Raw genomic sequence first — 15,336 nt, forward strand, 5'->3', positions numbered from 1 at the left:
AATCTACATGTAATCCCTTAATGGTACATCCCAAAAGCCAAATATTAGAATCCCAAATCCAGCATTTTTTACATAGGAGCGACATTGAGCACCCAAAAGCCAAAAGGGATTATAACAACATACTAGAGGAAGAAAATGTTATATGAAGAAACATATAGCAATCCTTTGTTTAATACCAATATTTAAAGTATTATTTAACAACAGAAAATTCATCGGGATCTAGGAGAAAATACCAGTTAATGGTATGTGGGTAGAAAGAAAATACAAAAAAATATTGTAAGAGGTCTTAAAAATTCAGATAATCTGCTCTTTAAAACAGAGATCCTAAAATCCAATTAAGGAAATTCTGGATTAAATAAGAAATGATTCATTTTCTTATGCCTTTCCAATAAGATTAAGGGATGGAAGAAAGAAAAAGCAATTATAAAATGGTTCTGTATTTATGTACACCTGTCTTCAAATTTATCCAAGTCTTACTGTGCAAGTGTCTCCAATGAGAAAGAAAGAGAAATGGGCTAGAAATATGAGTGGAAATTTTTACAAAGGGGATTTGTAGATGGAAAACAAGCATATAAAAACATGTTCAACTATATCAACCATAGGAGAAATTCAAATCAAAATGCTAATTGTATATCATTATACATGCACCAGAATAACTTAAATATAAAGTGATAGCACTAAATTCTAGTGAGAATGCAGAGAAATTATATCCCTTGTAGATTGCTGGTGGGAATTTAAAATGGTACAACCAACTGGAAAGTCATATGAAAATTTCTCACACAACTAAACAATACATTTATCAGATGACCTAAAAATTGTATTCTTGGGTATTATTCCAGAAAGTTGGAAGATCACATTCACACTCAAAATTTATACAGGAATGCCATATCATCTTTATTTTAATCTTCTAAAATTAGAAACAACAAAGATATCTATGATAATTAATTTATGTGTCAACTTGTTTGGGTTAATGAATACTTAGAAACCTGGGAATACTTCTGTGTGTGTCTATGAACACGTTTCTAGAACATGTTAGTTAACTGAGTGAAGAAAATCAGCCATTAATGTAGGTGGGCACCATTCTACTGGCTAGGTCCTTGAATAGAATGAGAGGGACGTTATTATTCCTATGTGTGGTTATGTTTGTGCAATTAATCTCCATCACGTAAAAACCAGAGAAATGAAAAGTTGTGCTCCATTTGTGTAAAAAATAAAATAAATTTTTAAAAATGGAGAGAAAAGGATTCCCATATCTTTTCAGGAATAGCAACACTTCTTCTCCTGACCTTCAACATCAGTACTCCAGACTTTCTGGCTTTGGGACTCTAGGACTCATACTAGCACCCTCAGGGTTGATAGGCCTTAAGTTTCAGACTGAGAATTAATGATACCTTTGACTTCTCTGGTTCTGAAATTTTCAAACTTAGACTGAGCAATGATAATTGCATCCCAGGGTCTACAGCTTTCAAATAGCCTATTTTAGGACATCTTAGTGCTTATAGCTGCCTAAGTCAATTCCTTTAATAGATCTCTTATTATTTCTGCCTCCCTTCTTGCCTGACTGATTATCTATCTATCTTCTATCTATCAACCTGACTTTATACTTTTGTTTTGTTTTTCTAGAGAATTGTGGCTACATAGTGTTCTTTAATAAATTAATGATTTATCAAACCAAATGGATTAATCAATGAATGATTGAAGCAAACAAAAAAAAAACTATTATTACACACAAATTGATTAGATCACAGGCGATTTATTCTGAGTGAAAAAGAAAGATACAAAATGGTTCCAAACCGAGTTATTCCATTTATGTAACATTTTTTTTCTAATGAAAAAAAATCATAAAAATCATAAAGAATAAATTACTTGATTTCAGGGATGGAGAAGTGACTAGAGGTGACTATGGTTATATATATATGTAGCAAAAGTGTTCCTTGGATGGAACTGTTCTGCATGTTGACTATAGTAATAGTTACAGAAAATGCTACACATGAGAAAATTCCACAGAACCAAACACAAATACATATAAAAATTTGTTAATGTAAACCTGGTGAAATATTAGTAAGTTAAATGAATTGTGTCAATATCAATTTCCTAATGAAAAAGTAATATATTTGTGGAAGACATAACCATTGGGGCAACTTGAGTGAAAGGAATAAGGTAACTAATTGGTGGAGATTCAATTTAATGCTACTTAAAATCATAATATATGCAAATCTTGTAATGTAGATGTACTCAATAATATTGATGACTCTCAATTTTCACTGAGTGAAAGAACCATACAAAAGTACAAATTGTGATTCCATTTATATAAAACTCTAGAAAATATAAACTAATCTACAGATCCAGAAAGCTGATCAGTGCTTGTATGGCAATGGACAGGGCTTGGGGAAGTGGTTTGAGGAAACTGTTTAGGTAATGATAATATTCTTTTTTTTTTTTTTTTTTTTTAATAATGGTGATGGTTTTACAGGTGAAATGTTAAATCTAATTTATTATTTTATGTGTAATTTATTACATGTAATTTATTACATGTCAATTATATCTAAATAAAGATGTTCAAAATAAAAACAGTCATATCCTAGGAGCAAAATATGATGAAAAATATTGTTAACCATTGGCATAAATGACATATTAAACTCTAAGTGGCCAATGTTTTTAAATGCTCACTCTTCAATAGAAGAATAATAATCATGAATTTAAACAAGAAGTAATAATGGATAGAAAAGCAAAAGGTACAATCTAGTCAACTAATAAATCATCCATATGGTGTTACATTTAATATTTTTTAAATAAACATTGAACAATTAAACAAGAATAAATTTACTTTTAAAGATATAATTCAACTTCATCAAAGTACACGCATAAATCATGTAAGAACTTAAACTCTCATTTGCACTTTGATTTACTGATTTAAGCATGAGCACAAATAAACTCTTCATGAAATGACAGCACATAAGAAATTAATTTCTTTTATATTATTGCTTTTATTTTACAATCACCGTGCTATCAATGTTTATTTAGAAACAGCTGTTTAAGTGCTAGAATACATGTGTCATACAAGACCACAGAATAGTGGCCTGAAATGCACTGCAAGCCATACTAGATCCTGAGGAACTTACTTTAGAAAGGAAAGCAGTAACTTAATTACATGATATCTAAGGTTAATAGTATAACAAGAATTTCTCCACATTAATTCCCTCACATAATATATCTGATAATTAATGTACAAGTGCTAATAATGTCCTTTTTGTACCTTATATATACACATTTAAAACTTATTAGCAGGGCTGGGGTTGTGGCTCAGTGATAGCGCACTCGCCTAGCACGTGAGGCACTAAGTTCAATCCTCCGCACCACATAAAATTCAATAAATAAAATGAAGGCTTTGTGTCCAACTATAACTTAAAAAAAAACTTACTGACTGCAGGCATCTTTTAGAAATTAAAACAATAAAAGATTTTTGAGGGGTGAGAAGAATTTTCTAAGAGGCTAGATGAAAAAAAGAGTATATATTTCATGACTCCATTTTTATAAACCTCTAGAAAATGGAAACTGATAGTGGCCACAAGCAAGACAGTAGTTACCTGGAGATGGGGGTACAGGGAGGGGTAGGAGGGAGATATTGCCAAGAAGCATGCTGTAGTTTGAATATGGTTTGGTCCCCAGTATATTTGGTATTGAAAGGTTGGAAGACAACTTTAAGAGGTGGGGCCTAGTGGGAGATGATCACCCCTTTAATAATCACCCCTCTGAAGATACTAATGCTCATCATGCTGATTGTAGGACTGAATTTGTTTCCATGAGAGAAGAGATGTTATAAAGGAGCAATTTTGACCCTTTCCTACTCTGTTTCTCTCTTTCCATGTGATTTACCTCTCACATACACACACACATACTTCCTTCATCATGTGAAGCCATCAGCCCATGTTATGACATAGCAGGAAGGCCCTCATCAGAGGCCAACTAGGTGAGGCTGCCCAATCTCAGACTTTCAGCTTCCAAAATTGTGAAATCTTTTTTTAAAAAATAATGTACCCATCCTCAGGTATTTTACTATCACAAAAGGGACTAACAGCATTTGGAAATTTTAAGGAATGATGGATATATTCACTCTTATAATTGTGATTAGTATGTGTGTGTGTGATAAAACATACGAACTTTAAAAAAATAGTTGTAGGTGGACCCAATACCTTTATTTTATTTAATTATTATGTGATGCTGAGGATCAAACCCAGTGCCTCACAGATGCCAGACAAGTGCTCTACCACTGAGCCACAACCCCAGCCCACATACAAACTTTTTAATCACGTACAGGTTCTTGTGCTTCAATTATAGTTCCATAAATTAAGCATGAAACTCTTTTCATGGATGAAAACAACTTTGAAAAAGATAAAGCTTAAAGATATTTGTAGGAGGAGCCATGTTGCTTAAAACTTCTCCATGAACAATGAATGCTCCATTTTCTTGCCAGCACATGAGGCAGACCACTCCCAATGGCTTACTCTACCCCAAATTTCTTAAGTGGGCTGATTGGTTCTGGATTTGTTCTTTCAATCACCATTACTTTCCTAGGGATGATAGAGTGAGTTCTTTAGCCCTTCTGAGAGCCATTAGTTGCTTACATAATAGGGTATGGAGTAACAAACACCACTATGAGGTCAGTGTTCCTCAGGTGACTCCTTGTATATTTTTTGAGATACTGCCACTCACATGCCTCACCTTATACAGTTTCTGGAAATCTACATACTAAAGCCATACACAAATAGGGAGAAACATGAAGTCCTTTTCGCCTTGCCTGTGGGATCAAGTATAAAGAGGAAGTTTGTCTTCAGTCCTCAGTCCTCACTTTGTCTTTATCCTTCAATGTGTGGATAACAATTTATCTTTTGAACTCCAACTCCACAGATCCCACATCTCTCCCTTCTCAAACACCTACTTCTACCTTTTATTTGTTCCCACTCCAGCATCAGAGGCTCACAGAGATACACATCTTTTCACATCAGATTGATTTTATTTTCACCACCATTAATGTTAGTAACCTGTGGTAAAATTGAGCCATTTCTTAGCTGCCAGACCTCTGGACACTCTGCAGATTATTCTGAGGTCTCTGGCCCCACTCAATTACTTGCTGTCCAGATCATCACTTGAAATGCTGGAGGTTTCTGGGGTATTTTCCATTTCTGGCTCTCTATTCAGTTTTTCATTTAGCCGATGATAATGACCAAAGAGTATTGTTCCTTTAGTTTTCTTAGATTTTTTCAGAGATGTGGAAGGCTTTTCTGAGTCTCTTTTGCTTGAATTATTTTGAAGTGTTTTTTTACCCTTATTGGTGGACTTTAGTATCTGTAAGGACAACAGAGAGGCCATAAGGGCATTGGTTTGAGAAAAGAAGATAGGATATACATGTGAAGTAGGGGTTTGTGCCAGATGAAAAATAAATAGGAGTCTTAGGTCGTGGGGAATGAATGCAGAAAGGAGAAGCTTGGGTTGGGTTATCTTACCTTGCTGCCTCTTCCGCATCTGGAGTGATGATAGGAAGTCTTCATATTCTTTCTTTCTTTCATCGATGATGTTGACTGGGCCATATCTGCATTAGGCTTCTGTGATTTCTTGGTTGCCTTAGCCATACTGAAGCCTCCCAGTGGTCTTCTGAAGAGCTGTAAGGATCCTAGGCATATATGTCCTCCCAAGACAATGAAGGGCCACACCCTTCAGCCTTCATTGGCCAGCAAGTTACTCCCCAGCCAATGAGGACTAAGGAGGAGGTTAGACCTCACAAAGCACTCTCTCTGACACTTCTGTACATGATGAGGCTAGGGAGGTTGCTAGGGAAACCAGGCTATAGCTTAGATATTGCAAATCAACACTCTTGGCACTTCTGGGATGTGGGGGAGAGGAGATGCTAGGAAGGCAAAAATGATCTGGTTGGGCAAAGGAGACTTTTCTTTAATATACCTGAAAGAGCCACCCCACCCTAATTCTTATATAGTGTTCAATAGTGGTAGTACAGGTGGTAGAGATCTTCCTCTACCAAAGTATTCCCCAAAGCTACTCCTACAAACTCATTCTGCTATCTTTCCCTTAGCCATTAGTTAGTATTTTGGATAATGTACCTAAAATCCATCCAAAAGTAATATGGTTATATTTTTCTTTAATTATCAGAAGATATGTGAATAATGCTACAAACAAGACATATTCCCATTAATGGATATCAATATACTTACTGCATTTGGCATTAAAGGCTGCCAATTTTTAAAATTGTTTTCTTCCAGGCCTTCAACTTATAGGAAAGGAATAAAATTAACTACCCACTGATGAAAATTGCATTTTATCCTTATTTTTATTCTATTTTTGGAGCCTGGTCACATTATCATCATTGAGTTTTGCAAGATTCCTTCTCTTTTATTCAAATTTTTCTTTCTTCTTAGAATCTAGCACTAGTTCCCTTCTCAACAATAGAATTATTATTTTATATTTGAATTCTGTCCTTGTATATGGCCTTGTTAAATGTATGTTTGAATGTACCATAACTGGTTTCTGTGTTTTGTAGCAGCATAGTCAGGTTCTAATGAAGGTTGGTTTCCGGGTTACGTCTTCATATGCTTTCTTTGGTGGATGCATACAGAAGGAGAGATTTAGGGGTCTTCCTCTTTTAATAAGGGCATTAATCTGAGACACAGCCCTCATGACCAAATTTAATTATCTCCTATCTCCAATTACCATCACATTAATGATAAGGGTATTAACATGTGAATTTTGGGAGGCACATTCAGTCCAAAGCAATAATTTTACTAAATATTGCCACATTGTTTTCTAGAATATATCAGTCCACCTTCCCAACAGATTTGTACTTTATGTTTCCCTACACAATCATCAATTTTTTATTTAGAATGCAGCTTCTCATAGGATCTCAGTGATCTTAACCAATTGATGTTTATACCCTTGTGTAATCCAGTTCAGTTGAATGGCATGAGTATGGGCTGTATCTAGAGATTTGCTTCTAATAGCTAAAATCCTACAAAAGTAATGGAATGCCATTAACATCATCAATTTTATCTTTGCTAGAACACTTTCTTGGTAGCAATCTCTCTTGCACATGTGCTTTCTCATTTTTATTAAAACATATTATGAAATGCTCAATAAAGAGGCCCACATTTTAAGGAATACCTTAGGAGGAACTGAGTCCTCAGCAAAATAAACTGCAGAGCACTGAATCCAAATAACAGCTACTTGATTTAATTAGGAAGAGGATCCTTCCCAGTTGAGCCTTGGGATAATTCACCCTTATAAAACAGACCCAGAGCTAGAGGACAACCAATCTGAACCCAGATTCTTGACTCATAGAAACTATGAGATAATTTCTTATTAATAATATTTCTCAGTTCTACAAATATCTCAGGGGTTCCCTCACATGTGAAATCTAGAAAAGAAAAGCCTAAAGGTAGCTGTCGGTTGTGATTTTCGATATGTACCCAAGTGGACCTGCTAATAGTTTATTCCTGAAATGTCCAAATCCCTTAACATATGAAAGAGCTGAATTCACCTTTCATCTGTGAAAGGAGAATGAATCAGAAGGGACTGAATGAATTTAACAAATTCCTGTCACATGCTGGGGAGAAGTGACTGAGGAACCAAAAGGGGGCTATATATGTTCAAAATTAAGCTAGAATGAAGAAGAGTCTTCATTCTGACTGGAGTGAAATGATATCTTAGAGTAGTTTTGATTGCATTTTCTGATTGCTAGAGATGATGAGCATTTTTTCATATATTTGTTGATTGTTTATCCTCTTCTTAAAAGCAGCATACTACAGGGTCATAGCCACATCAATGTTTATAGCAGCACAATTCTCAATAGCTAAACAGTGGACCCAGTGTAGATGCCCTTCAGTGGATGAATGGATAAAAAAAAATGTGTCATATATACACAATGGGATATTACTCAGCACTAAAAGAGAATAAAATCATGGCAGAGCTGAGGTCTTGTTTTTGTGGCACAACAAACATGAAGATATTTGATTGCTTCCTTTGGAAAGGCAAATTGCACATAGTTGCCCCTCTGGAATCTGCATAGAGGTACAAAGCAAAGCAGTTGCCAGCGGTACTGTTCTTTTCCTGTACACTGAAACAGTCCTGGTATATTAAAGAAAATGAATTTTCATCATTAACTTGGTAGAACTTAATGAGTATCATATAATTATCTGAGTGCTTACAAAATGAGTACTTTGTCAGCTAAGCTGAGATCGGTGTCCATTATGCAGTTTTATACAGTAACATTGAGACAGCATTACTGTGCAATGTGCAGAAGATCTCAGATATATGCATAGAACTTACCTACATATATGTTTTTTTGAGGGATGGAGGGAGGAAAGTGGGAAGAGAGGGGGAGGGGCAGGGGCTGTGAGAGAGGGGAAGGGAGAGGGAGAGAGAGAGATAGAGAGAGAGAGAGAGAGAGAGAGAGAGAGAGAGAGAGAGAGAGAGAGAGAGAGAGAATCCAAGAAAAACCTGGAAAAATAAACTTCATAAGAGAGAATGGCTAAACCAAACAAACAAAAATCAAAGGAAAACAACCCACAGAATGTCGGTAGTTATATAAGTTAGCTAGGTTGCAGAATGTTCCTTTATTGGGCTGCAGCTCATATTTTTACATCATTAGATTCTTGTTATCCATTCTGACCAGAATGTCATTGAAGTACTGTTCTTCAATGCTCAGTACATTATATTGGTATATTTGACATCTCATTATTGGTGATTTTAACTTTTATCACCTGAGTAAGATGGAGTTTATTGAAGTTTTCCATTATAAAGATACTGTTTTGATTTTTTTCACCAATAAAGGTCCAAAGGAAGTAATATCAGACTATGTTAATACTTCAATTTTAGTTGCATTTTTGACAGAGCATCCATTGATGATTTTTGACAGCATAGATTTTAACTTGTATTGATATTTTGTTTTACAAAATATTTTTCCTATTTTTCTCACTGCTTCTTCATTTTTAGGTTATAAGTATAACATAATAAGCAGCTTTCCCATCAATGACATTTATTTATTTGCTTACTTATTCAATATGAATATTGATATTAATAAATAAGCAAATGGACTCATAGATTCTTATATATTGGTTATATCTCGTTATTGATACTATTTGCTTGATGTTCATATAGTACCACCAGCTTGGCTGTAGGGAGTACTTTAGTTATCAGTACTTTTTTCATCTCACATAACTTACCCTTCTTTGATCATTTCCATATTGGCAAGAACTTTTAGACAATATCAAGAACATGGATAAAATGAATGTATGAAGGGCCTTTCCAACTTAAATTAAGAACAAAGAAAAATTGAATGTAATATACATACATAGGTTGAATCTTAATCAAGATTTTTTTTTTTTTTTTTTTGCTAAGGGATGAATTTTAAATATTTAACAAAATGTTAATAATTGTAGAATTTTATTAATATTAATGTACTTGTGTTTTCAATCATACTGTACTTATATAAGGGCATGTCCTGGTTCACAACATACAGATACTAGTATACTAATTGTAATGAGACAGCCTACCTGTGACTCAACATTTAGTGACCATAAAGAAGATATGGACATACTATGTACTATTTTTTAAGCTTTTATATAAATGTGAATTTATATAACAACAGCAACAACAATAATTACAACAACAATAATTATAACAAAACATAAGTTCTGAGGTACCAGGTCTGGTTGAAAGCCAGAGATACACATGGATATGTAGCTCCATAGGCAAATATGGTCCCTCAGAACAGGAACATGCACAACTTTCAAAGTGATTGGTTCTGGGCTAGATTATAACTGTAGAGCACAACCACCTTGATACACAAGAAATTTTGTTTTAGTGTTTATTTATTTACTGACTTGGCTTATTATTTACTTACTAGTTTTGTTATATACAAGGTTTTGAGAAATAAAAATAAGATAAAATGTAAACTCTATTTCTGCTTAGGAAAAACCAAAACTGAATAGTAAAAATTGTTTTGTTTTGTTTTTGATACTGAGGATTGAACTCGGGGATACTCAACCATTGAACCACATCCCCAGCCCTATTTTGTATTTTAGTTAGAGATAGGCTCTTACTGGGTTGCTCAATGCCTCACCATTGCTGAGGCTGGCTTTGAACTCACCATCCGCATGCTTCAGCATCTCAAGCCATTGGGCTTACAGGGGTGTGCAACCTAACAAAATTTTAATGCTTATCTTAGAGCTATCACAGATAAATTTCTTAATAGTTCTTAATTCCAAATTCTGTATTATGTGTTAAGAGGTAATATTTTTTCTTCTTCATGAGACATATAAATTTAAGACAGATGGTCTAGGTTCTGTTATAATAATGAGACAAATAACACTTTGTAAATGAAAGTCATATATGATCAAATATTAAGCAAATAAAATAAAAGATTGAATTAAAATTTAATAAATTTATTTTACTTTTAATTTAAAAATCTTGAGCATAATTGTATTCCTGAACATCTTTGTTTCCCCAAACTTGTATATTTCTTAGAATAGTTACTTTTGCTAGACAATGTTTGATGTATGATATTATAAATGTCTTTAACACAGTTTGCCAAAAATATAGATCACTTGGCAACTGTTCCATTTGTTGTAACTATCAAAAATGACAATTTTTTGACACTTAAAAATTATTCTACCTCTTTCAGAATGATGCAAAGGCATTTGATCTTGAAGTTGAAAGCCATACATGTAATTAGTATACAAAGTGGATCCCACTTATCCTCAGCTTTAGAACCAGAGTTAAATTATGTCAATTGTTAAGAGTCTAGGTCATTAAGAAGGATGTTTTTTCCTCTAACACACAATCTGAGATATGAAAGTTCCCATGGTTAGTATATAAGACATTTGCAAATCCTATAAATTCAGACTTAAAATATTTTTCTGCAGATGTGATTTATATATTTAATAAAGCCTGTAGGTAGAATATCTATATCTTAGATTATAGTTTCAAATGGGATGTGATGAAGATATGTATTATATGGTCAATTCGTATTGTTAGCATAATGAACTCCTCAGAGTACTTCTCAAAAGAGTATAATTTTAAAATAGATTGTATCACCTGTTAAGAATAAAGCAATTAGGGTTGCTTTTCTTACCAAGAATTTAATAGTTAGCCAAGTATGTATATAGGACAACCATCAGACTGGAATAAAATTTAAGATGGAACACACTTAGTAGCCTCTAAATTTGACATTTATGAATGATGCATCAGGGTAAATAAAATTAAAATAATATGACCTTCCATTAACTGCTATAAGATCATACAATAGTAAATGGTGTTCTATAGCAATACAAAATTGACTTGAATGCAATATAAAACTTGAATGAAGGGGCTTGTGGCTCAGTGGTAGAGTGCTTGCCTAGCAAGTGTAAGGCTCTGGGTTTAATTCTCAGCACCACATATATGGCTATAAAGAAAGAATATTTAGAGTTGCTGAACTTTATCCACCCCATATTTACAATTAGGTGATTTTCATATCTGAACTAAGTTTTCAAAGCCCCAGAGAAATTAATAGTGAACTACTAAATAAGTGAAATATGGCATTAGAGCAGATTATGCTAAGTGAAGCTAGCCAATCCCTAAAAAACAAATGCCAAATGTCTTCTTTGATATAAGAAGAGTAACCAAGAACAGAGTAGGGACGAAGAGCATGAGAAGAAGATTAACATTAAACAGGGATGAGAGGTGGGAGGGAAAGGGAGAGAGAAGGGAAATTGCATGGAAATGGAAGGAGACCCTCAGGGTTATACAAAAGTACATACAAGAGGAAGTGAGGGGAAAGGGAAAAATAATACAAGGGGGAGAAATGAATGACAGTAGAGGGGGTTGAGAGAGAAGAGGGGAGGGGAGGGGAGGGTGGATAGTAGAGGATAGGAAAGGCAGCAGAATACAACACACACAAGTATGGCAATATGTAAATCAATGGATGTGTAACTGATGTGATTCTGCAATCTGTATATGGGGTAAAAATGGGAGTGCATAACCCACTTGAATCAAAGTGTGAAATATTATATATCAAGAACTATGTAATGTTTTGAAAAACCAACAATAAAAAATTAAAAAAAAAAAAAAAAGATGCTAAGTTCACTGTTGGTACTTACTGTTCAAAAAGGAAAATTCCCAGGAGCTATGATAAAGTTGCACAATGAGAGTATTTCTTTGCATATCTGCTATCAAGATATCCATTCTGCAATGCATGGATCAAGCAGCAATTTCAATCGCCAGGAACTGATGTTTAAGAAATACATTTTGTAATGCTGTAGCAGCCATAGTGATTTTTCTGATGGATCTGGGCCAAGTAAATTGAAAAGATTCTAGAAACAATTCACATTCTAGATGTTATTATTAGTGACTCATAGGATGAGGTAAAAATATCAACATTAACAGGACTTTGGAAGAAGATAATCATAACCCTTATGGACTTCACTGAAGTAAGGAATGTGGTATAAGTAGAAAGAGAAAAAGAATTAGAAATGGACCCTGAGAATGTGACTGAAGTACAGCAACTCATGATAGCCTGTCATCCAGTAGTGTCTTTAAGGACATCCAAGAATAAGTTCTCTTTGTGTTTATCAATGAAAAATATATAAAGGTTTATTCATAAGTAAATGACAGTCTGAGTAAAAAAAAAAAGTTAGTTTCCTCACAGGAAGTGAGTGTTTTTTGTTTTTTTTTTTAGTTTTGTATACTTATGGGGAATTTTGAACTAATCTTCATTTTTTCTTGTTGATTGCTACATGTTTATGACTGTAAACTTTAAAGTTTGTGTATCTTGGAAGTTCATTTTTTATTATGAAATAATTCAGAGTGACCCAAACCTTCTTCACTTTTTTGGCAATATATCCTGAAAACAGTATCCCTTTTTCCCTGTAGTTTCAGATTTCCTTTAGTTTTGATTTGTTGTTGTTGTTTTTCCTCTGTTCAATTTGCTATTTTGTCCTTTCCAGTAACTACATTATGTATATATATATATATATATATATATATATATATATATATATATATATATATATATGTATGTATGTATTCAAAGAACTATCAAGCTTTGTGCAGATGTCTGTCTCTCTCTCTCTCTCTCTCTCTCTCTCTCTCTCTCTCTCTGTATATATATATATATATATATATATATATATATATATATATATATATATTTAATAATTTCTTAAAACTCATTTTACTTTGTGTTTGTTTTCATAGCACTCTGTAGCAGGTACTCTATGCTTTTACCGTTTTCAGTACTTCTGTTTTCATTGTTTACAATGTGATAACTTAATTTTCTCTTGCGGTTTCTTCTCGATATCTGCCAACCCACACCCCTCTCTTTCTGATGCTTAACAGCTCTACCTTGAGGTTTGCATATATCATCAAGCTCTCAGCAATCTTTTTTTTTTTTTTTTTTTTTTGGCAAATTTCTTTATCCACTGTTTTTCACTTCAGTTTTTACTCTTATATTTTTATAATTTTAATGTATTTTGCATATTATGTTTAACTATCAAATCTCATTTAATCTCATTTAATGACATGAATTCTTTTTTTGGCTGGTGTTTTGCATAAAATATATTTTGATGTGTGGAAAAGGCAGTATTCATGGTCAGAAAAGTCTATGTGCAGAGTGATTTATTTTTACACTTTATTTTTTCCATTTGTAGAGATATTCCCAATTAATAGTGTTCCACAGGGGGAAAAATATGTTTGGAGGGGCTGGGATTGTGGCTCTGTGTTGGAGCACTTGCATGCACCTCCTGTGGGGCACTGGGTTTGATCCTCAGTACCACATAAAGTAAATAATTAATTAAAAATAATGGTATTGTGTCCCTTTACAACTGGAAAAAAAAAAAAAAAAGATTTGGAAGGATTTCTTTATTTGGCCAAATGACCCCGACTTTCCTTTTGAGGCAACAGAAGTGATCCATGTCTCTAATAGCCCTCACAAAGCCTTCCAAATCCTTCTTTAAGTATCTTATGGAAACCTCATTGAACACCAGTAACATTCTGTAATTCTTTCTTTTAGGTAGACTGTCAGTGATACAGAACCCTGTGCTTATGTTGAAGTCCAAGTATTCATTTCCTTTTACTCATGACCATTGCCTTATTTTCTTAATTTATAGGACACAAAGAGTCATCTTTTTTGTACCATTCATAACATAAAATATGTTTTAGTATTTATCACAGGGTTCATGACTACAACTTAGAGCTCAACCCAATGCAGTGTGTGGCCTACAGTGTGTTATCAGCAGTACCATAGGTTTCAAAATAATTTTATATATTGCAATGATTTTTTTGGTTTATATTTTAGTTGTTGATGTACCTCTATTTTATTCATTTATTTATATGTGGTGCTGAGAATTAAACACAGAGCCTTACACTTGCTAGACAAGCACTCTACCACTGAGCCACAAGCCCCTTCATTCAAGTTTTATATTGCATTCAAGTCAATTTTGTATTGCTATAGAACACTATTTACTATTGTATGATCTTATAGCAGTTAATGGAAGGTCATATTATTTTAATTTTATTTACCCTGATGAATCATTCATAAATGTCAAATTTAGAGGCTACTATGTGTGTTCTATCTTAAATTTTATTCCAGTCTGATGGTTGTCCTATATATATACTTGGCTAACTATTAAATTCTTGGTAAGAAAAGCAACCCTAATTGCTTTATTCTTAACAGGTGATACAATCTATTTTAAAATTATACTCTTTTGAGAAGTACTCTGAGGAATTCATTATGCTAACAATACGAATTGACCATATAATACATATCTTCATCACATCCCATTTGAAATATAATCTAAGATATAGATATTCTACCCCCAGGCTTGATTAAATATATAAATCACATCTGCAGAAAAATATTTTAAGTCTGAATTTATAGGATTTGCAAATGTCTTATATACTAACCATGGGAACTTTTATATCTCAGATTGTGTGTTAGAGGAAAAACATCCTTCTTAATGACCTAGACTCTTAACAATTGACATAATTTAACTCTGGTTCTAAAGCTGAGGATAAGTGGGATCCACTTTGTATACTAATTACATGTATGGCTTTCAACTTCAAGATTGAATGCCTTTGCATCATTCTGAATGAGGTAGAATAATTTTTAAGTGTCAAAAAATGTCATTTTTGATAGTTACAACAAATGGAACAGTTGCCAAGTGATCTATATTTTTGGCAAACTGTCTGTGTTAAAGACATTTATAATAACATACATCAAATATTGTCTAGCAAAAGTAACTATTCTAAGAAATATACAAGTTTGGGGAAACAAAGATATTCAGGAATACA

At 33.5% G+C, this 15,336-nt stretch overlaps 1 protein-coding gene across 1 annotated transcript; it reads right to left on the reverse strand.

The window, feature by feature from the left end:
• Positions 1-5,124: 5,124 nt before the first annotated feature.
• Positions 5,125-5,630, reverse strand: LOC139703536 (uncharacterized protein CXorf51A-like). Its single transcript, XM_071607039.1, has 2 exons — positions 5,505-5,630; positions 5,125-5,346 (listed from the first exon to the last, which is right to left on the reverse strand). The coding sequence occupies exons 1-2, from the start codon at positions 5,628-5,630 to the stop codon at positions 5,125-5,127; spliced, it is 348 nt and encodes a 115-aa protein (XP_071463140.1).
• Positions 5,631-15,336: the final 9,706 nt, after the last annotated feature.

Source organism: Marmota flaviventris, chromosome Y (genome assembly GCF_047511675.1).
Source record: "Marmota flaviventris isolate mMarFla1 chromosome Y, mMarFla1.hap1, whole genome shotgun sequence".
Classification (NCBI taxonomy): domain Eukaryota; kingdom Metazoa; phylum Chordata; class Mammalia; order Rodentia; family Sciuridae; genus Marmota; species Marmota flaviventris.